Source organism: Cottoperca gobio, chromosome 15, assembly GCF_900634415.1.
Source record: "Cottoperca gobio chromosome 15, fCotGob3.1, whole genome shotgun sequence".
Classification (NCBI taxonomy): domain Eukaryota; kingdom Metazoa; phylum Chordata; class Actinopteri; order Perciformes; family Bovichtidae; genus Cottoperca; species Cottoperca gobio.
This window is the reverse complement of record NC_041369.1, coordinates 6,367,939-6,390,704: the sequence shown is the minus strand read 5'-3', so window position 1 is coordinate 6,390,704 and position 22,766 is coordinate 6,367,939. Positions and strand designations below refer to the sequence as shown.

General features: G+C 39.3%; 2 protein-coding genes across 3 annotated transcripts; one reads left to right on the top strand and one right to left on the bottom strand.

The window, feature by feature from the left end:
- Positions 1-234: 234 nt before the first annotated feature.
- Positions 235-14,929, bottom strand: papolg (poly(A) polymerase gamma). 2 transcript variants are annotated; one of them, XM_029449960.1, is made up of 24 exons: positions 14,506-14,919; positions 13,597-13,755; positions 13,230-13,296; positions 12,987-13,068; positions 11,168-11,277; positions 10,260-10,313; positions 9,108-9,219; positions 8,732-8,821; positions 8,368-8,506; positions 8,158-8,230; positions 6,971-7,091; positions 6,716-6,800; positions 5,980-6,033; positions 5,754-5,873; positions 5,195-5,304; positions 4,904-5,025; positions 4,628-4,785; positions 4,154-4,404; positions 3,501-3,706; positions 3,328-3,411; positions 3,176-3,235; positions 2,900-3,003; positions 2,695-2,795; positions 235-2,548 (listed from the first exon to the last, which is right to left on the bottom strand). In XM_029449960.1, the coding sequence occupies exons 1-24, from the start codon at positions 14,520-14,522 to the stop codon at positions 2,373-2,375; spliced, it is 2,655 nt and encodes an 884-aa protein (XP_029305820.1). In that variant the 5' UTR covers positions 14,523-14,919; the 3' UTR covers positions 235-2,372. The 2 variants fall into 2 exon arrangements, with proteins under 2 accessions (XP_029305820.1, XP_029305821.1); XM_029449961.1 differs by lacking the exons at positions 235-2,548; positions 2,695-2,795; positions 2,900-3,003; ... (10 more) ...; positions 6,971-7,091; positions 8,158-8,230 and having other exon boundaries at positions 8,364-8,506; positions 14,506-14,929.
- Positions 14,930-16,984: 2,055 nt separating this feature from the next.
- Positions 16,985-21,038, top strand: haao (3-hydroxyanthranilate 3,4-dioxygenase). The gene is made up of 10 exons (XM_029450300.1): positions 16,985-17,073; positions 17,297-17,375; positions 17,581-17,664; positions 17,948-18,054; positions 18,768-18,857; positions 18,959-19,002; positions 19,101-19,246; positions 20,091-20,159; positions 20,314-20,396; positions 20,966-21,038. The coding sequence occupies exons 1-10, from the start codon at positions 16,985-16,987 to the stop codon at positions 21,036-21,038; spliced, it is 864 nt and encodes a 287-aa protein (XP_029306160.1).
- The last annotated feature ends 1,728 nt before the right edge of the window (positions 21,039-22,766 follow it).

Sequence of the window (22,766 nt, the reverse complement as noted above, 5' to 3'; positions counted from 1 at the left end):
ACAACACATACAGAGACTATATAGATATAACCATACATATATACACACACATATACATATATATATATATATATATATATATATATATTTTTTTGTTAAGTGAACTTCTATTGCCTATACTTCTCCCTTTTGGGTCAGTAGTCTTTCTGTCTTTTTGTCTGACAGACAAAAAGACAAACCGAGCAGAAAACACAACCTCCTTGGCGGAGGTAACAAAGAACACAGACACCAGCATAGTTTTTAGGGGTTTAATGGGTGTACGGATTCATTTAAAGGAAGTGATAAACACATACAAAAATACCCTTTCAATACATTTTAGAAACAAACATCTAAATGACCTGTTTTGTTAAATGTTTCCAAACAGCAAAACATGAGTTGTCTGAAACAGAGTGGTGCAGATTTCATTAAAAAGAGACCTACCTGCTATGAATGCTATTTAAAAAAAAAAAAAAGATCACATGGTACAAATATGCAAATATAAATAAAGTGATAAGAAAAAACCCCAATAATGAAGAATATGCCTTTTGAAAAAACTGTTCTCTGTACATTTATTTGGGGAAACCGATGCCGGAAAAAGAGCCTGTGTCCCTGTCTCTCTACCTGCTCTGAAGAATAGGGCGCGCCTCTTCAGCATCACTTTATACTTTCTTGTATACATACAGTATATTTTCTGAAATCAAACATCCACAGAGTTTCAGACCATAAAGATGGAAGGTTGGGGCCTAAGGCAGGAAAAGAGTCGTCTCCTGACCCCCCACCAGTGGCCTCAGGAGATGCCTTTTAAGAACCTCCACAGGAGGCGCAGAGGGTTAACACCCAATACGAAGGGAATTCCATCATTCTCCAACACAAACATCTATGCATGCACGCTCACGTTCAACCATATACGCATGCATACATACACACACAAACACACCTACAAACCAGCACAACTCGTCAAAAAGCTTCAAACCATTTTTTTCCCACAAAGCACCACAAACTCCTTCATGGTCATGGGATGCAAAAACGACCAGGACTTTGCTTCCCTAGCAGACCACGGTGAACTGGTGGGGGTGGGGGTCAAGCAGAATCCCGAACAAATGATCTTGTTTGTCGTTCAGCCCTCCTGATAGACTAGAGATTCATTTAACGTGTCAGACAATCACAGGTACGTACACAAAACTGATATTTAAACACTTTCTTGTGACCGTCTTAAGTGTCCAGCACTAACTTGTTTGCGTCAACCTCACCTATCTGACATCTAGGGCTTAAACACACCAGGGAAAGTAGGCAGAAAACTCAACCTTTTCTTTTAATCAAAAACATACAATAGGCGTGACACTTTGACACCGAAGCTACACTGAAAAGAATGATTAGTGTGGCATCATCATTGATATGGTTCTTCTCATCTTCTGTACTAATCCTTCAGAGCCGAACACTAACTGAAAAGCTTCAGACCAATTTCACCACTTCTAGAAAATGCATGACGTTTCCTGTTGTCTTAAGGGTGATTTTCTTGCTCTTACCGACACCTGAGGAGCACTGATGTCACTGGGCGTCTATGATCACCTACACACTGCAAGTCCAATACCAACCTGGAGTCCTCTTTGGGTAGTCGTGGCGGTCCAAAGAGTTGTGGTTTTGATTTCCATCATATCCAAGCAAACCCTCAATAAAGCCTCCCTGCAACTGTATCCAAACCTATACAGTGTTTACAAAAAATATCCAGGGCTGGAGACTTTTTTTTTGGACAAGCAATAGAGAAAAACAAAAAATTACATTTTTTTTTTATAACTTTTCTTTTTTCCTTTTTAGATAAAACTACAATAGAATGGTCAAAAGACTTAACAGTGATCTTTTGCTTTTTTTTTTTTTTTTTTAAGACAAAAAAGTTATGTACATCAACATTTACTGTACAGGTTTCTGTTTGGGAGGAAAGAAAAGAAAGAAATCAGCATACACCAGAAGTGTGTGTAGCAAGCGTCGATAAATGTTTTGGGCTGTTTTAAAACATGTTTAACTGAAAAAAAATATATGAAAAGAACAGCTAAATTATCATCTGTTCTGTGAAGGCTTTTAAACACCGAGGGAGAACACGAGTATAAAACGGTCGCTTTAGTTCTCAGATATCTTCGTTAAATGCCCTCTGGCTGTGAGTGTGACAGAGGGCGCTCACAACATCTGGTTTGACCAAAATCACCTATCCACTGGCAAATCTGTAATCTCTGAAGATCTGAGGTGAGCTGTCCGTTCTGCTCCTTCACACTTGAGACTGACAGACCTGAACACACACTCCCTGCCCCCGTGTGAAGTCATCTTCTCGCTGTTTGACTTCACTATAAAGCCCCAACTCTGTGAATGCATGTATATAAATCCAGTCTATAGTTGTGTGTTCAAGCTATGTGGATTCTGGCCTTTTCTGTTTCTTTCAGCCTCTTGGCCTGCTCCTCCAGAGAGGGGGAGTGGGATCTCTTGGAGGTCGCCCCGTTCAGTGGGTCGGCACCTCGGCTCACTAAAGTGGGGATGGAGCTGCCGACGGGGGGCACCTGGTGTTTGGCTGCCACGTGTTCTGCAGAGAGAAAGACAGAAACGGTGTTCAGTTTGGCACTTTGATTTAGTTAGTCACATTTTAGTCATTTGATTTGAATTCTACAATAAGCACCTCGATGAATTATCAGAACTGATAAATGACTGAAAAGGCAATTATACACTCACTTGAGCCAATGACAGGAATGGACATGCCCTTTTCTTCGGTGGCAGGAGGAGCGTCAGTGGTGAGGGTGCCCTCAAACACAGGGGGCTTGGGAGGTGTGATGCTACATTACATTGAACGACATTCAACGTTAAAACATTAGAAAGTCAAAGTTAGACCAACAGTTTCAATAGCTGTGATGGTGCAGGGAGAATTGTTGAAGCTCACTTGTGGCGGTTGAGGGCCAGTTTAATGGAATTTTTCACGACGCGACAACTGTTGCTGGCTGGGAGAGGCGACGAGGCGTCTGGCAGCTCCATGCTGGGAAGTCTCTGAGGTAGGAAACAGAAGCATTTTAAATCACAACATGAACCTTATTTAAAATGATTTAATAAATGCTTTCATAAAACCCAAGTCCATGGAGAGAAAGTCATTTTTCAACATTAATTAAAATCAAACCATTCAGGTGTAAAATTAAGCCAATGCCTTCAATGAAGACGTTACCTGTGTTCTTGATGTATCAATGGTTGGAATGGGTTTAGCCTTTGATACAGAAAGGGGGGTCTATTGGTGAAGAGAGACAAATTGTGAAAATGTTAATTTAGTTTTGTCTGCCATTACAGTCAATAGAAGCAGGCAGAGTAAACAAAACCTACAACATTGGGTCCTTCTCCATGCGTGTTGGATTCTGAGGTAGGTGGATATGGCTCTTTAAATGCAGAGTCATCGTTGGACACCACCTGAAAAAAGTGTCACAAATTAAATCCGCCAATAAGTTCAAATCCAACACCAAATATATTCAAAACACTTAAATACTGTAACTCCTTACCTCTGTGTCTTTGTGCCTCTTGGCCGGGTCCTCTTGTGCAGGCGAGTGTGGTCTCTTGGCAGGAGCTCCGTTGGCAGAGTCCTCTAGGCCGTTGTTGGGCTCCTCTCTGGGGCTGCTGGTGGCGTCGGGCTGCACGTCCCCGCTCAGCTCTGGGGTGACGGAGCTGCTGGCTGATGGAGAAGCAGGCTTTGCTTTACCCGCAGGCTCTTCAGAATTAGAAGGAGACAAACAAGAAGAAATTAGATCAGGATCATTTATCCACCTCTTTGACATCCATTTAAGGACATGCTTTTAACAGATTTTAAGAGTTTGGTTTGGTATTTATAATTATTTATACATATGCTGACAAGTTAATGGGAATGTTAATTATGCCTTATGAATCTGTATGCAATTACTAAAATATTAATCAGCCTATCCCAGAGAGGAAAATTATTTCCTCATACTTAGTAGGGGTGGGTGTAGTAAATGTCTAGATCGGCAACCTCCACTTCGAAAAAGACCGTCAAACTGGCCCCAGACGCATCAAAGAATTAAACCAAACAGTTATGTTATTTTAGCGAAAAAAATATCTATAGCCTAAACATATTGAGATGTTATTTATAAGCCATTTAATTGATAGTATCTGTGTAATAGTCACTGGAAAAAATACTCACTAGAGCCAATGACAGGGATGGACATTCCTTGGTCTGTAGCAGCAGCAGCTGTTGTAGCGGCTGTATCTGCTGTATCTGCTGTATCTGTTGTATCTGCTGTATCTGTTGTATCTGTTGTATCTGCTGTATCTGCTGTATCTGCTGTATCTGCTGTATCTGCTGTATCTGTTGTAGCTGCTGAAACAGCTGTAGCTGCTGCTGCGCTGGAAGCTGGGGAGCCGTCCACAAAAAGCTGCTTTGGAGGGCTGACGCTGCAAAATAAAAAAAAGAGACAGACATTTGCTGAACATCATATTGTGTATTTGTGCCTAGTCATTATAAAAAAAGTATTAATATATGGCAAAAAATAAATATAATAGAACATCTGGGGATACAAAAATCAAATGCAATTTAAGATTACAACACTAAAACGCATCAGGTAAAAAGCAAACAAATAACAATAAACTGCAATAGAAGTGTGAAGGTTCCTCATACCTGTCCTCTGTGTCAGACGCAGGCTTAGAGGGTTTGCCGCTTGGGGAGGTAAAGGGAGTCCCCGAGTCGGTGTCCCTGGAGCTGTCCAGGTGACTGCTGTCCAGAGACAGCCGCTTAGAGCTCCCTCCGTTAGAGCTACGGTTCAACTCAGCTATGCTCTGCAGAAAAACAACAAGAGACACGATAGACAAAGAGGAAAAACATTAAGTCAATAACCATGAAATGTTAAAAAAATTGTTATGGCTTTGTCCCAACATGCACAGGAAGATGTCTCACCCTCTTTTTCTTCTGCACTAGTTCAGGAGGAAGATACTGATGGAGCTGTTTCTTCTTCACATGTGTTGCTTCAATCTTCATCCCATCCTTCAGCATATTGATGTTGTTGGCTTGTCTGTACACTGTAGAGAACAACATGTTGCGTTACATTTAATTGACTGCCATGAATGTATAAACATGTTTTGAATCTATATAGTCCAGTAAATTACTTTGTATGTTGAACATTTAGCTTTACTGAATTTATATTTCCAAATGAGTCTTCCACAACCACAGAGAGATGACAGGACCTACCAGTGTCTGTGAAGGACTGGATATCATACGTCAGGTCAATGTTCACACTCTCCGCATTCTCCACTTTCTTGAAGATGATCCCAATGAACCACATGGACACAAAGTCGTTCCTGTTACAGAAACACAAGGAGCAAAATCAACTCATTGAATAAAATGAAACAGTGTGGCGACAACTCAGGAACTTCTATGTGCAAGGTGTCATAAGAGAGGTCGCCAAATCGAAATAGATTGCTGTGGTCAGCCATTTAAGACATAACTTAGTCATGTTCAGACTGTAGTATTAAACATGCTTGTGAGCTGGAGCAAATCATTGTGGTAGAAATGCATACTAGCAATACTCTCAAAGCTGCATTCAACTGCCAAACAATCAATGACCCAAGCCAATAGATTTCATGACTCACTGACACTCACAAATGTCAACAGGCCACATGCTCCAATTACTCAAGGACAAAAAAAGAAAAACTTGCAGAAAAGGGAGTCAAGAATAGCAGGATTAGCTTTCACTAATCCAGAACTTTCTCACGGAGACGTTTGTACGTATGGAGAAAACTGAACTCACTCGTTGCGGTTCTCCTTGGACCCAGGGAAGGACTGGGGGTTTACATGAGCCAGGGTGATGTATTCATTCCTCTCCAGGTTTCCCACCAGAACGCGAATCTTTGACTCTACCAGACCGATCCTGAGGGAAAACATCAGGATGCATTTCTCAAGAGTTGCCGATAATACATATAATGTAAATGACCCTACAGTGTTGCAGTACAGTTTCACTCAGTACAGACACTTACCATTCTAGGTGGTTTTCTTCTGTAGAGGCGCTGGCAGTCAGAACAATGTAATGCCTGTAACGCGTAACAGAAATTCAGACAAGATGTTGAGTAGCTTATCACAACACTCCTTCTAAAATGCTTATACGTGGACTGGCAGCATCATGGCAACGTTTGCTATAGCCTATACAGGTGTGTTAACGATGAAAAACTGCTTCAAGACCATACAACTGAATTAAACCTCCATCAATACAATCAGTATTTGCTGAAAGGCTACTGTGCAGGCACAATGGTCTTCTGTAGATCTTGTATAATTCATCTTAATTTTAGTGTAAATGTAAACTTAAATCATTAAATGGGGTAATTCAACTATAAGCATTCACACCAGTGCTCAGGGGGCTACAATGGTGAAGCAGCACCAACAGAACATGGCAGAAAACTCAGTTGTGGCATTTGTGTGGGAAGAAAACTTCCATAAACAAAACAAGGCGACCAGACTCTAATAACCAGTTAGGATGTGTCAAAGCACAAGAAGTGAGAACAATAATATTTTTTTGGCCTGACACAACAGTTAATGTCCACATAACTTAACATGATACTGACCTTTAAAGTAAGTGAACAAATTACAAACAACTTGCATGTTAAAGAATTGTGACCAATTCCATACGAGATTCATGCAGCTCTGTTTGATTCGTGTTGCTTTGGTTTATAAAATGTTCCATCAATGAATCCTTTACGGGACAAAATCAACACCTACTTGTACTTTTGGAAGAAGTTGGGTGGCTCAAAGAGTTTAGACCATTCTGCTTTTCCCTGAAGAATCTCATCTGTGACGCTGAGGCCTGTTCATGCCAGACACAGTTGGACAAAGACATATCAGGCATTAAAGTGACGCACTGTTACATAAATGTACCATTGCCTTTCAAAAAACTAAGCAAGATGGAATACAAGATTTTAAGAACTGAAGAGATCTATTTATTTTCCATTCTTTCAGTCATGCAGTCTGCATTACCGTATTTGAACTCCTCGCTCATGATGGTGCGCGTTGATGTGGAGACGTTGTATGTGGAGTTCTGCTGGGGATAGGCGGGGGTGATGATGGGCATCAGGTGGTATCTGTCAGATGGGTTCACCTAAAAACACGGCACAGGGATTGGTTTCGCTGCAGAAATGAGAGCATTCACCAACACATGTCAGCACACACCACCCACCAAACTGAATGTGTAGGGCAACTTGACACCCACATACTGAAAGGCATCGTAAAGCCAAGGGCACCATTCAACACACATGCAAGGAACATCCCAATCCACTTTACGGTCTTCACGTTTCTCTCATTTGCATTTCTCCCTCAAGTAATACAAAGGAGGACGAATGAAGGAAACCTATTGTGACATGATGTGCTTCCCTCTAAAACATCCTGTGAAGGGATCACAGCTGGATCTGTGGGCTGTAGCGGAGCTTTAGCATCTTACCTTGGACAATTTATTTAAACAGATTATGTGCCGTACTATCCAACAGAGTCACCACTTTCAGTGCTTTGCCATTTCATTTTGAAGTTCTCCAATGTGAGAAACCCATAATTGTAAACATAATACATGGAGCCTTAATATTAACTGTCAAACCAGTATTTAAACTGTGTACAGATCAGTCAATCAACAATTGTATAAGTATATTGCAAATATATAAATTTAGTTAATCCATTTTAAATTGAATGCCACCTCGTCCAGGTTCTGTGTAAATAAGGCAGACTATGCGAGAATGCCTCCTCACCACCAAGAGCAATTTTGGGGTGAAACTACGGACTGTTTTCTGAAAAGCTGTTGCACATCAACTTCACGTGCCTTTTAAGTCATTTCTGCCGGCAGCAAAGCCTTTACCATGCACTGATTTGCCTCTGCACATATTATTATTTTTTGATGATGAGCATGTCTCATAGTAAACAGAAATACTTAATAGTCTAAACATTTGGGAAATTCTAAAACTACCTAAAACTTTACTTTCTGGAACTCATAATAGAGGGCATATTTTCCGGGACACATGAGGGCAGAGGAATGAGGAGACATGAAGTAAGAGAAAATAAATGTACCTATAGTCTATCTGCTAACTCTCAAACACCAACTAACTGACCAATACACATACAACATAGAGGCATAACAACACCATTAACAGGTGGAAATAAAACACTGGTGTCATACTCACTCTAGGATCCCACACAGGTAGATTCAGATTACTGTCCTCAGGCTGTTTCAATAGCACAGGATTAGGCCACTCCCTGTCAGATGTAAATGATAAATGTAGTAAAATGTGTGAAAACTTAAACATAACTGTCATTGCGCAAGGCTGTGAAATACTGCCATCAAGTGGAACAGGACAAATATGATGTTGTAATGATAAAGTGCTGAAACTCACCACTTGGAAAACACCAAGAAGAACTTGTGGACCAGCGTGGCGGCCACAGCGTTAGGGTAGAGCTGGCAGGTCCGGGCCACCAGCATGGCCCATGACACTCCACCCAGAAACCCCAGCATGTTGGAGTAGATCCCACGACCTGCAGGCAGAGGGCACATTACAATAAGGCAGAGACAAATATTGGTGTTACACTTAACAGGGATGACACCTGTAAGAGGTTAATATCTATACACAAATGTGTTACTGTCTCTGTGTTACTGGCGCATTTATATATTTGATATATTAGCTCTTAAATTGTGACAACTACTGACATACGAAAAGTAACGGTGAACCCAACATTACAAGAACATTTGAATCCACTTACGTTTTGCCCACAGTTTAATGGCTCTCAAGGTTAGTCTAAAGTTCTCTTTGTTTGGCACCAGGTACAGAATTTCATCTGTCACTCGACAACCTGCAAGACAAAACATCAGAAACCTAAAACACTGCAAGTAAAGTATTGCACTCTTACTGTTGATGCGTAAATTCCCAGTAAAAGGTTTAGGGTTTAAGTGTCAGATAAAGAAAATCTTTTGTATAGACTCATATACCTGCCAAACTAGCTGCTGCACATGTGATGCACTATAAACTTGTTCTACTCGTGTACTTATTTAATGTCACAACACCAGCATCAGGCCTCAAGTCAATATCACCTCTTCTCAACTGTATGTATACAAGTCAATAGATGCCATGTAGTGTACCGTTAAGACTGCGGATACATCGAATGTCCAAGTTTCTCAGGATGGAGTCTCCCCTCAGGTCCAAGTTGTCTGGAATGGACTGTAAGGCCAGTCTGGCAAAAAGCAGGTCAATCTGCAGACAGAAACGTAAGAAAGTAAAAGATGAAACAGAGTATAAATGACCAGTCGTTTCTATCCGCCTTTTAGGGTAGTAGGTGGGCTCACATTTCAGACCCTTCTTTCTTCTGGGAATGGCAGGTAAAATAGTAGTCAAAGTAGTATGGCACTGTAGAATGAGCTTCTAAATTACTCCAAAATGTTTTACATTTAGAAATAAGACTAAATACATGTCTTGCAACTACAAAAAGTACAGCGGTTTCAAATTTAGGCAGACAGTGATGCTTGGACTCCAGTGTTGCTGCTTGCAGCTTTCTCAAGAACTTCTGATCCAAACACCTTCACACTCGACCCTGCGCTTCCTTGACTCCTGAGCAATACACCCGGCCTGACAGTTTTGACCCCTAGCAATGCTAGAGGTAGATGGTCGATTGGGTGCAAAAGCTCACACGAATATCGACGGAGCGCGAGCTGTACCCAGCATGCCGTTTGGTGGTGCAACAGTTAATATGGGGTCTCCTCTCAATACGTCACGGTGTGTACATAACGTACTAGTAATAAATATGCCCCGTAAATCTCAAGCGCTTGCAATCGATAGTGCATTTCTTTGGGTCCTCAGCAATACAGCTGCCAAGTGTGAAGTTGATCAGACGGTTGTCGAGAACACGAAGGGCGGACAAACAGACAAACTCCTTCCATTTTAGTTATACACAGGAACAGTAGTTATGTTGATGCTCATCACTGTCACCATATTTTATGTCTCTTTTCCTGCTCGGTAGTTCAGGTCTCTTCATGGACCTGAACTACAAACTGGATGACCAAACTCGTTTTAATCTGTAAACATTTGTCTGATCAATACCATCATTTTTTGCACAGCTAGTGCAGCAGACAGCTAAACGAAAGTAATAATTTTAATCAGTCTTTCCAATGTCTATACTACAAACATATATCTATAAACGCTTTGACAGAATGGTCATTTCTGAGTAGTGTTCCTTTAGTTATGCAATACCCATACATGTAGACAACACGCATGACTTGGATCTCAAAGTGACTTACCTCTATTCCGTCAAATTTGAATTTTATCACCGGTACAAAGGCATCTTCGACAGCCTTGAGAAAGCATAAAAAAAAAAAAAGACAATATCACCAACACATCTAAGACGATGCAAAGCTTCCCGACATTATCTTGTACAAAATGTGAAAATCAAAGTCAAGAACAGAGCTTGTAAAAAGGACATGTCAAGCTTCCAGCACGATACTCCGCTGATAACAGACTTCATTAAGGGTGGGTTCAAATTCAGAAAACACGAGTATAGCATTGAATGAGTGTCATCGATGGATGTCTTTGGAGACCCGGGTGTTAATATTCAATTAAATCCCCATCCTCTAACAATATGCAATGCAATAAAATGCAATAAACAGAGGGCTACTCTCTGTGACCTTTTTCCTGACCATTTTTGAAAGGGGAGCATTTTATATTATTTAAATTGCAATTAAACACAGCTAATTTGATAATTACATTAAAATATAATTTAGTTTAACAGCAAACAATCTAAAAAATGGGGTACACACTGTTTTGTCATTTTTATTGATGTTAAATAAGACACACACCTTGGGAAATTAACCTTACGAGCAGACCTTACAACAACACAGTCAATGCTCCTGGGTATTGCTCTCTGCTGAGTTAATACATTGTAACTCCTCCATCTATTCAGCAAAATAAACTTTGTAAAGATGTGATTGAGTAATATTTAGCAATTTTAGGTATTGTTCTACATTCCCAATACAGTGAACTCAGCTCTGATAACGAGGAGTTCTCACTCAGGAGCAGTGATGAAAGCAGTATGTTGGGCTTGCACCTTTTACAATAGAACCTTTGATTGAACAGACTCAGTAACAGGTCAGTAATGAAACAGGGGCTTCCTTTAAATCAAGAATTGACCAGACATACCACCGAAACTTACCCTCAGGTCTTTGATTTCTTCGTGCTGTTTGAATTTCTCAAAGAAAGACTGGAAAAAGTCGCTTCTCTCTACATGGCGTGGAGCCACACATAAGGCATCAATATCAGCTCCTGGAAGAAACAGTTACTTTTAGCAGTGTAATCTGCACTGCCCAGTAGGATAAATGATTGATGACTTCCACAACAATCTGATAGGTTCACTAAACAAAGTTGCTGCATTCAAGGTTAAAGAAATTGTGTACTAGTGCAGCAACTTTTGAATATAGTTTTCTGCGACTGTCCAACTGATAATGCCTGGCCTTGCTTTGTAAACAGCCTATAACATTTTATGAGTTAGAATTTATTTTTAAACAAATAAAACAAAAATAAACAGCTCTTTTTCTAGACACTGATGACCTCTGCCTCGTGAACCCTGTAAAAAGGCAGGTACAAATTAATCTGCTGTCCTGACACCATATCTATTTCTCTAGTGTCTCAAATTCTGCTTAGAAAAAAAAAAAAAAAAGGTCCTTGAGTCTGGAATTATACACGACATCTCACGACAAGTAGTGAGGGTTTCAAATGTTAGTTTTCAGTGTTTTGTATTTAATGTAAAAGATGTATTTATATTCTACAATAAATTTAAAATTATGAAATGCTGAACAAACGTTTGTCAGTACACAACTGGGCAAGGGGATTAATTGCTTTTGCACGACAACTTTTCATGCGTTTGAATTTATTACTTTATAAAAATTGACACAATTCTAAATTACTAAGAGTAAAGTAGTCTTACAATAACACAAATTGAAACAATTCAATTTTAAGAAGATGATGTGTTGGGACAGGAATGTTTCTTCCTCTCAAGCATGAACAAAATACAGATATTCAAATGTTATTTTCAACCAACAGCAAACAATTGGGGGGGGGGGGGGGGGGCTGTGTAAAAGTGACTACTTGTATTTTTACTCAACTCTCTAAGCGGACCTAAACTTGCAATCTCTGTAGATATTGTGAACTGAAACTTAAGCCGCTTTTCATCCGTTTGCTTTTGTCTGCAGTTCAATTGCTCACGATATTAATAGGATGAATTTATTTAATGGAAATGAATGTCAGTTTTCATATTGGATTCATCCAGAAGTGCAACATGTTGTTATAAACACATTTAAAAATCAATGAATAACTCACAATAATTCACCTGAATTATCAATTTTGCAGATTAGATTGGAACACCCTTTCTTATTCAGATTCATGGAAAAACACTGCAGTTCGTTGGAAAACTATTTTTAATAACTTAAATTTACAATAAGTTTCTTGCACACCAAATAGTAAAAAACACAGCAATGTATTTTTCTGTTATGCATGTACATGTGTTATATACGAGTGTATAAATGAATTCATTTTATCTTTTTATCTCACTTGTTCCGTTTGTTGTTTAACGAGGTACTCGACAACACTGACACTAATGTTTTAAGTGTATGGAAAGCCAATGTTTACACAGCTTTCAGACCCCAAAACTAATCTTTTCAAAAACACTCTCAAAAGCAGAGGAATATGACAATGCTTGCCTCGTGCTTCAGTGTGGTCAGGATGAGCTGAGCTTTTCAAAAACAATGAGATATGCCTCCATAGATAGGGTTGAGCGTATCACAGTAAAGTTCTGATAATTCAATCTTCCTTTGCTCCTTTTGAATTACAATATAGCAGAGCACATAGTAAAGGTGTTGTCATTAAAGTTTAATGCTGTCATAAAACTTCTCGGCACATACTATTGCCTGAATGAAAATAAAAAAATTAACTAAATGGCTATTGATTAATGATGTCACTGCAATGACTAAACATACCTTTTGTGTGCACTCCAAGTCTGTACGAACCAAATGTAAATATCTTGCCCCCAACACAGCTTATAGCTGATGGTGGAAGGTTCTGTAGAGGAGAGAAGGATATACAGTGAAATCAGTATTACGTTGTTTTCTCTTTTAGACAAAATAATAGATAGCTTTAGCGTCTCTGAATTGATAGTCACCATTAATGACGCCATAATATAAATCACAGCTTTTACTTGGAAAGCCTTCAACATAACCCACCTTTAATTCACTGATCTCTGATATCCATTCTTTAACAAAGTTATTCAACTTCCCAAGAACTGCAAGTCTGAAACGAAATACAACTTTTAGTGAGTGAAAAATATATGAATACACCAAACATTCTCAAATCAGTTGACGTAACTATGTGGATTCAAGCATCATACATTAATTCACATGAACACATACAATGCAGTACAACAAAAGCATTAGAATGAATGCTACCTTTGAGAAGTGCTGGTGCATTATATTACATGTTTTTGTGTGCAACCCTTGTAAGTGTAGTCGTCATTGCTGCAATGAAATGTATGCAGTCAAGATGTCACATAGTAGTGTTATGGCCAATATAAAAATAGACTCAGTTTCTCACCTATGGTTCAATTCCTCTTCGTCTTCAAACACCCCAAAAGGTTTCATAGCATCACAGAGCTTCTTGGTGTACTGGTGGTCTAGTTCTCGAGGGGGTGCAAGGCTAATGGCAGAGGTGATGCCATAGTGTTTCTGAGGCTGCTGCCCACCAGGCATGGTGCTGCGAGGCATGGGAACAAGACGCATTACATGAAATGACAGCTATTACACGACACTTCACTACGTTAGTTTATTCATATCATGGTGTCTTAAACAATGCACGCGAGTACCAAGTTAAAGGCGAAGACATTTATCAGCCACATTTTGTAAAATGTTATGCTTTGCTAGTTTCTGTTCCTCTCCTTTCTATTATTACCGCGAACCTGTGTAAACACCCTAACTTACTTAACCTGACAGCAATGTGCTTATCACTTTAACATCACGCAAATTAATGACTACATAGTTGTGTGCAATTCCAAATGTGTAAAGTGAGTTTACCAAAAATGCAGAAACGTGTTTAAAGTGAGCTAAGTTACCGTTAGTGTTCAAGCTGACGGCGAACGAACGTTAGCCAAGAAGCTACAAACAGGTTGGAAGCGCTAACACATTGGCTAATTTAGCAAGTTAGCAAACGTTAGCTGGCTGCTACGGAAGAATTGGTCCAACTAACGACTCGCTTTCCGGTCAGACCTAATTAAGGGTTGACATTTTCTCAAACAAAAGCAATTGAAATACGTTCGTTTTGTTAGGCATATTCACCCCATAGTTACACAACAACAAACAAGCGAGCTAGCCAACAGACGGTGGCTGCAGGCCTTGTTTGGTTGTTGTGACAGTTGGCTAACGTTAGCTTTTAGCCTATTCTCTAGGACTCTCTTAAACGCGAACAAAAATGTTCATAAATGGAAAATGTGCCACATGCATGACTTACCTTGACATTTCTTTCATGACACTCTAAAAAGCTTGCACTGTTTTTCTGCTGTAAACCCGTAAAAAAAACTAAGAAAGCCAGCAAGTGGAAATGATAACAGCCTCGACCTGATTACAACAATGGTCACTTTCCAGAGAGCAGTTCAAACCTTCCCACTGAACCGGAATCACTTCTTATAAGATAACGTATCAGCACGTAATCCTGAAAGAATATTCATATCTAATTCATTTAGAAAATGCACAATATTCTTTTGGAAGCTAGCACCTGACACGCGTTTAATACCTCGTAGGACTTTTTTTTAATTCAAAACTACAAATGTAACGGCATTTTTGTTCGTGCAGCACGCTGAGCAACCATCGTCAGAAGGCAGGCACCTCCTATCACGTGACCACCGAGGCCTCAACACTGCTGAGCAGTGAACACAATCCAGCACAGCTAGCTGCACCCAAAGGCTGCACCATGTTACCACCTGTTTGAGGGTTTGAAATAGTTAAATACGAGATATATCGAAACAATTATAATTTTATATTTTTTTAAATTACGTAGCATAAAAGCTTACGTTTAATACTTTGCTGAGAGGATACGTTGGCCAAATGTATAGCTTATAATGGCTCAGTCCGTTAGCCTGTGATGACTCAAATGTATAAAGTATATTTAAAACAGTGCAACTGTTGCTAATTCATCCCTCTGTTATTCAAATAAAATAAAATATGTAAATAATGAGAAAAGTGTGTAGGCTATAACAGTTCAAAAAGCTGTCCAAATACAATCTCTCTTTGTTTCTTTTCTTCATCACCGTAATGTTTATTAATGTCTGACTTTCTACCATTTCATTTCTCAATAAAGATATGAAAAATAAAAGAACTGTGGAATTCTAGAAGTTTTGTGACACAGTGACATACTTTAAGATTGTTTAGACAAAAAACATTTTAACTTGCATGTTGGAAAAGTAAAAGCTGTCTTTACTGTTGCTTTGGACCAGTTTATCTTTCCACTGTGAATAACATTTTTGTAAAGAAATTGTACTTAACACAATAAATGCAAATGCTGTATTCTCTTAAACAGGCGGCAATGCAATTAATATAAATGCATCTATGCACTTGTGACATTATGCATACAAAGAGAAAGAGAAACATCAGCTGTTATAGGGAAATGCTTCACAATTTGTTTCAAAACAATGATTCAATTTTTTGGAGGACAATACCAACTGATAATGTGTGCATCCCTAGAATAAATTCAAATGACAAATTCATTGCCTCCTTTACATTAAGACAATGAACACATTAATGCATCAATCATTATAATACAATTATATAATATATATTATTCTAAAATGGGCCGTAGTGCAGAATTAATACTTTTACTTTTTGTATTTTAAGTAGCCTATATTTTGATTATTTTGTCATTTAACTTAAGTAAAATTTTGACTACAGGACTTGCTGGCAACTGATACACTTTGAAATATTTGACTCTAGATTGTTGAAACATCCTGCATGAATACACCTGTAGTTTTGGTCCCTGTGATCCTACCTATGATATACCTAGACCATTTGGCGGGAATGCCCGGCTCGGCTTTCCGGTTTTCTGAAGAACCCACAGTTTTAAACTCATCTCACCAGGACAAACAGCTCCACCTAGTGGGCATTTTAAGAATTACCCATGGTGCAAAATCGCCCCCAAAATAATACGTTTTGATCATCAACCTTGATGACTTCAGTCCTTGTCAAATTGCTATTGTGGCGCACGGCCTTTGTAATACAAACTATTGTGGCAATGTGCATTTTGATAAATGCAGCAGACAAACTTAGTACAAAATTGTTATGAAATTATATTTCTAAACACGACATGTTAATTATATGACTGTAACGTGTAGTTGTTTAATGTATGTATGTAAGGGCAATGTTTCAGATTAAATAGGAGACTTATTTTTTTAATTGGCCTGTGTATTATTTGCTCAACAATGTTTTATAACTAAATATCTCATAATATATATATTATATATAATATATATATATATATATATATATATATATATATATATATATATATATTTTTTTTTTTTTTTTTCAATACTTTAAACCTTTTTCCCATGTTTGATCTATTGCCCAATGTTGAAGTTCTGATGTTCTTGTCTCATTGCTTCCGGCATCACTCTTAGGACCTACGTCCTGGTGTAAAGTTTTGTATTTGCTTTCCAAGAGAAACCTTGTGCTTATGCACAGTGGCTGTGACCAGTTTGACTTCATGAGTGTTGCAATGGATTCCAATAGGTCTGCATAGAGTCACTGCATAACAGCACCATGTTACTCATTATGAAAATGCAAACAACCTTTCATCTCTGTAGGGAACATAGCTCCTCCCCGTTAAGCCTATTCCAACTTCTGCATTTTGAACTTTTATTATCAGTCAGATTGTTTAAACTAGTCAGGAGAAGAATGGTCAGAGAAGTTTAAAACACAAAGCACAAACAGTTAAAAAAATGAGCAGCAAACCACTTCTTGTGAATGTGGAAAACTGGATTGCAGAGAACGAGAATGCTTTTCTGCCACCTGTGTGCAACAAGCTCATGTGAGTAAATGTACTTTGATATTAGCCAGATTTGTATTTATTTAGTCTTTATTTATACAGGTAAAGATTGTTACATATCTGTGTATATTACAGTGAGTTCTTCTTTGCAACATCTCTGATTACGTTGTGATTTATTTCACAATACGTGGAGAGTTTTGGTGCAAAGACATTGACTAAGAGAGTTCCGCTGACTATTTGAAGATATGTAATTCCTTTCTCTCAGGCACTTTTCCCAGTTGGTTATCATGTTTGTTGGAGGTCCAAATACCAGGAAGGATTATCACATAGAGGAAGGGGAGGAGGTAAGAGCAGTACTCATTCATTCTGCCTAAAGTCTTACTTACAATAGATTATTTATTGCAAACTTCAAAATCACTTGAGCATAACATTTTCCAACTGTTCACATATGCAGTAGTATGCCCCGACACCTGTAAACAGACCTCCCTGTGTACAGTCACTGCAGTCCCCCTTTAATTTAATTTCTTCTTTTGTCTCTATTTAAAATAGCTGTTCTACCAGGTGAAGGGGGACATGTGTCTGAAGGTGATAGAAAATGGGAAACACAAGGATGTGCACATCAAGGAGGGAGAGGTGAGCTTTAATATGCTTTTAAGTACTGTTTTGTCTTCTTTGGTATAGTTTTATATTCTGCATTATAAGTCGATTAGAACATATTATTACTATAAGCATGGAGTATAACTCGAGGCAGTACAATTCACTTTGTCACTGCCCCTTTCTATTGTTTAGGATTTACTTCTAATGAAATGAAACTGGTCACATTTACAATGCTCCAAAACGTCTGTACTCTATGACTCTACGTCACATTCACACGTTTTTTCAATCGGTATTCCATTAATTTCTTTCTCATTTGTAGATGTTTCTGCTTCCAGCTCGGATCCCCCACTCCCCCCAGAGACAGGCCAACACTGTGGGACTGGTGGTGGAGAGGAGACGGCTGCTGACTGAGACTGACTGCCTGAGGTTAACTATTGTTCCTCCTCTTCTTCTTCTCTTCTCTCCTTTTTTCGTCACCTCTTCTTAAGGATAAATTACAATTATAGGAAAATCAAAACTTAAAACTTTAAGCTTTTCTTAATTGTTTTAATGCATTTAAAAAATAAAAAAAATCAGTTCTGAGAATATGTGACACCAGAGGTGAAACAAAGTAAGTCTCAAGTCTTTGCATTCAAGTCCCAAAACAAGTCCTAAACTTTGAGTTGAGTTTTGAGTCCTAAACAAGACAATTTGCATGTTGAAATAGTTTTTTTGTTGACCACAGCATAGTTTTTGTAAGCAAACACAATAATTTTTTAATATCAGCACTCAGTTATCTTTATTTGGAACAAGATTGAAAATGTTGTGAGCAGAACACACTGATCTGAAATCTGCACTCACTACACTTGTGTTACATTTCTTGCAAACCATATTTTCTATGCAATATCTGTTTAAAAATAAAAAGAGACTAGAAATAATTAAGAGTTAACTGAATGCATTTGAAGTTGTGATGACGTGATGCATTTGCAGTCTTAGGACACAGTTGATAAAACTCACTGTCATGCAAAGCAAAGCCTTCCTCATTTGTATCTCAGAAGTTCACTGTGCCCCCAAAAAACATAGAATTCAGTGAGAAAGTAACACAACTGACATGTACATGTGAGAGCAGCATTAACATTAGCGTGTGTCGGTGCCTTCAGGTACTATGTGGACAATACCACTGACACCCTGTTCGAGAAATGGTTCTACTGTCAGGACCTGGGAACCCAACTGGTGCCAATAATCAAAGAGTAAGACATCTTCATCTGCACACTTATAAACAGTCTCCATCACATCTGGATATTTCTTTTAATACAGTTTGTTGTTGTTGGTTCATTTCTTTTACTTGCAGGTACATGGCGTCAAAACAGGGCAAATCAGGAAAGCCTGATCCAAGTGAGCTGTTCTGAAATTTCTTGAGGTTCCTGTTAAAAAGTCTAATCCCTGTACGTTTTGAACTGGTGTCGTCATGATTATTTTCTGATCGACAACAGATGAAGTCTTCAGAGAACCTCCGTTCCAGATGAACATCATGAACGTAATGTCCCCCTTCTGCTTCAAAGACTGGCTGAACAAACAGAGGCCGTCCCTGCGCAGCGACAGGCCCATCGACATGTTCGGAGCTCAGTTTGAGACCGAGGTATGAATTTGTATTCAGATATGTTTTCATAAAGTTTTTACTCTTTCAACTTTCTAACCTTATTTACTTCATTATTTACTACTTTATTTCATTTGATCAGATGGTCACTGATTTAAATATTTTTAGTATTCTAGTCCTACAAATCTTGTACAGTACTTTTGGTTAAAGCATGTCAAGGCAATTTTATTTATGTAACCCAAAATCGCAAATTTGCCAAAAGGGGCTTCACAATCTGTACAACATAAAACCCTTCTATGCTCAGACCCTCGACTCAGATGAGGAGAAAACACCCTTTTTAACAAGAAAGAAAAGAGCAGAGGAGGCCGACATGTAATAGATGTGTCTACAGAATAGAAAAAAAGCAGCAATAGTAAAATTACAATGTAGAATATTTGTTGAGATGTTTATTACTTGAGAACTATGGCATTTTTAGTTAAATTAAAAAAACATGTTGTGTATGGTAAGGTACTGTATAAAGAAATATAATTATTGTTGGCAGTACCATGACCTAAAGTTGACCTCGAAGTCAAAAGTTGATAATGAAGCGACACCTAATGAGATGTCTACATTACATACAGACATTACATACATTATCATGATTCTATTTTGTCACTAGTAATCTTTATTACTGACCGCTGTCAATCTAAATTCAGCTAAATCAGACCCAAAGAGGACATTTTGCCATTTTTCTGCCTGTGGAGTTTCCCTATGACGAACCTTGGATGTTCAGTATTGCATTATAGATGCGGTGACATTGAGACTACAGGAGCAGATGTGATGTGCTGCAGAAGACGATGGTGATATGGAAGAGATGCAAATATACTCTGTCTTATGACCTTGACAGACAATGGTGTTTGGACCTGGGCGGACAGACTCCTCAGTGCGACAAAGTGACGTGTGGATTTGGCAGCTGGTATGTTCACCACATGTGCTGCTCCTTCAGTAGCTTCACACGTCTAACTGGTCTCTCAGTGCTGTTAAGATGCTGCAGTACGATGTATCCATGTGAGAACCAAACTCTCAGTTTGTAAGTCTTTTTCTTATGATCTTCTTTTCTTATACCTCAGGAGGGATCCTCAAGAGTTACTGTGAACGAGCAGGAGTTCAATCTTTCTGCAGGAGACAGTTTACTCGTCCCTGAGCAGAGCCAGTGAGTCAATATTCAAGAGAAACGTCGGTATATTTCAATCTGGACACTTTTTTTCCCAAGTTACAAATGGAGAATTTTTTTTTTTTAATTGGTCGAGTATTAAGTGAAAACGCTGCAACAGGCTGCAATGTGACCACTGGGGGCAAGTCCACACTGTCAATGTACGTCTACCAAAAGTTCGTTTTTGCCCCTGACGGGCTCAGATTGTTTTGACAACATATTGAAAAGACCCTGCAGAGAAATAAGAAGTTTTTCTTTACCTTGCGCTACATTGCAGCCTGTTAAGTGGCTGCCGGATGCAGCACTCTTGCTCAGTACTGCACCAATGTCTAAAACTTTTGTCCCCATTAGTCACTTCGACACAAAAACATAAAAAGAGGCCCAGCTTGAAAAATACTGAAGTTTCCCATGAACAATCAATGAAATCAAAATCAAATTGTTCCAGTCAGAGTGCAAATTATTAGGTTAAATGTGTTGGTGTGTATGGTAATGTATTACTGAACATTCAGAAACAAAGTAATTTCGCAGTAATTATCCCAAACAATCAATGATGTTTCTTTCTTCTGCAGGTACCAGTGGCAGAGAGAAGAGGGGACTGTTGCCCTGTTTGTGGTCCAAAACCCTGAGCGGAAGACATCCTGACCATCACACGCCAAGTCACACACACACATTAAATGTGCTCGTGCAGTGCCCGTTCAAAACATGCCTGTTCGTATTGGGATGAACTCTTGAGGGAAAACAAGTAGAGAAGAGAATCACTGACATTATTGTCAACCTCCTACAACATGTCCTCACTACTCACTACAGTCACACCCCTAGTGTGACAAACCTCTTGGCTGAGAGGACGTTAAACACAACTTTCAAAAGGTTTTATGAATGTTTTCAAATGATATTCATGTGACGCATGCCAAGTTCATCTTGCCAGGTTCTTATTGAATCAACATTATGCATTTATAAGTGGTTTCTCCAAAGAAACCCAGAACTGACTGAGCATGATTTTTCATAGACATATTTCCCTCTGAAATATAAAACAGTTTTCCAGTAATGGGTGCAGCTATTGACTAAACATTAGGGTAAGCTTGCAATCCAAGGGAGTCATGAATTTGCTTATGGATATTTCAGAAAAGTTGCTAATGTAGCCTGTGCAAATGATCACTAAAGTGCTAAATAATGTAGGAATAATATGTGATTATGTGTTTGAGTGAGTAGATTCATGATGTAATCAAACAGAATTTGCTTTCTCAGACCACTTACAGGACTAACCACATCGCACACAGCACAGATTCACATTTGTATTTGTGCCAATTTTTCAGTGTCTGTTATTTGGATTTGATAAGTGCTGGAGAATTGCTTGTTCACTCACAGATATGACTTTAGTTCATTACATGTCTGCTATTAAATGTAACTCTGGCCTACAGTTTGTATTTCTCTTTCTTTACACTTTTAGGAGACTGATTCTGATCCTTCAGTTTAGCATTCAGTGACTAGACGATTCAAATTTGAGCTGATTCAAATAATCTAATTTCTAAAGCAATGGTTTGACATTTTACAACTTTAGCCCTCTAACAGTTTGTTTTTAGTTCATAAAAAGGTATTTGTAACATTTGGTTGCCTAAAATATTTTGTTTTTGGAAATTTCAGCATTCGGTTTTTAGCTCTTTAGTTGTACCTCTCTGGGAACCATCACCTTATCGTGGTGGAGAGGTTTGTGTGTCCCTATGAACCTGAGAGCTGTGTTGTCTGGAGCCTAGTGCTCCTGGTAGGGTCTCCCAAGGCAAATTGGTCTCAGGCGAGGGGCCAGACTAAGAATGGTTCAAAAACGACTTCATGAAAGAAAGGGAAAGGAAAGGAAGGAAGGCTTCCTCCTGCCCGGAGGAAGCCCGGGGCCCCCGTCTGGAGCCAGGCCCAGAGGGAGGACCCGACAGGCGAGCGCCTGGTGGCCGGGTTTGCCATAGCCTGGTCGGGCACAGCCCGAAGAAGCTACGTGGTGCCTCCCATCCATCCATCCTGTGGGCCCACCACTCATGGGAAAAACCGCTGGGGTCGGGTGCTCTGTCACACAGGGTGGCAGTGATGGTCAGGGACCTCGACGGACCAGACCCGGGCAGCAGAGGCTGGCTCTGGGGACGTGGAACGTCACCTCACTGTGGGGGAAGGAGCTGGAACTAGTGCGGGAGGTGGATCGCTACCAGTTGGATCTGGTGGGGCTTACCTCCACGCACAGTCTTGGCTCTGGAACCGTACTCCTGGATAGGGGTTGGACTCTATTCTTCTCCAGAGTTTCCCAAGGTGTGAGGCGTCGGGCCGGGGTGGAGATACTCACTAGCATATAAGTGCACGTGGTACCAGAGCACCCTAGGCCAAAGGTCA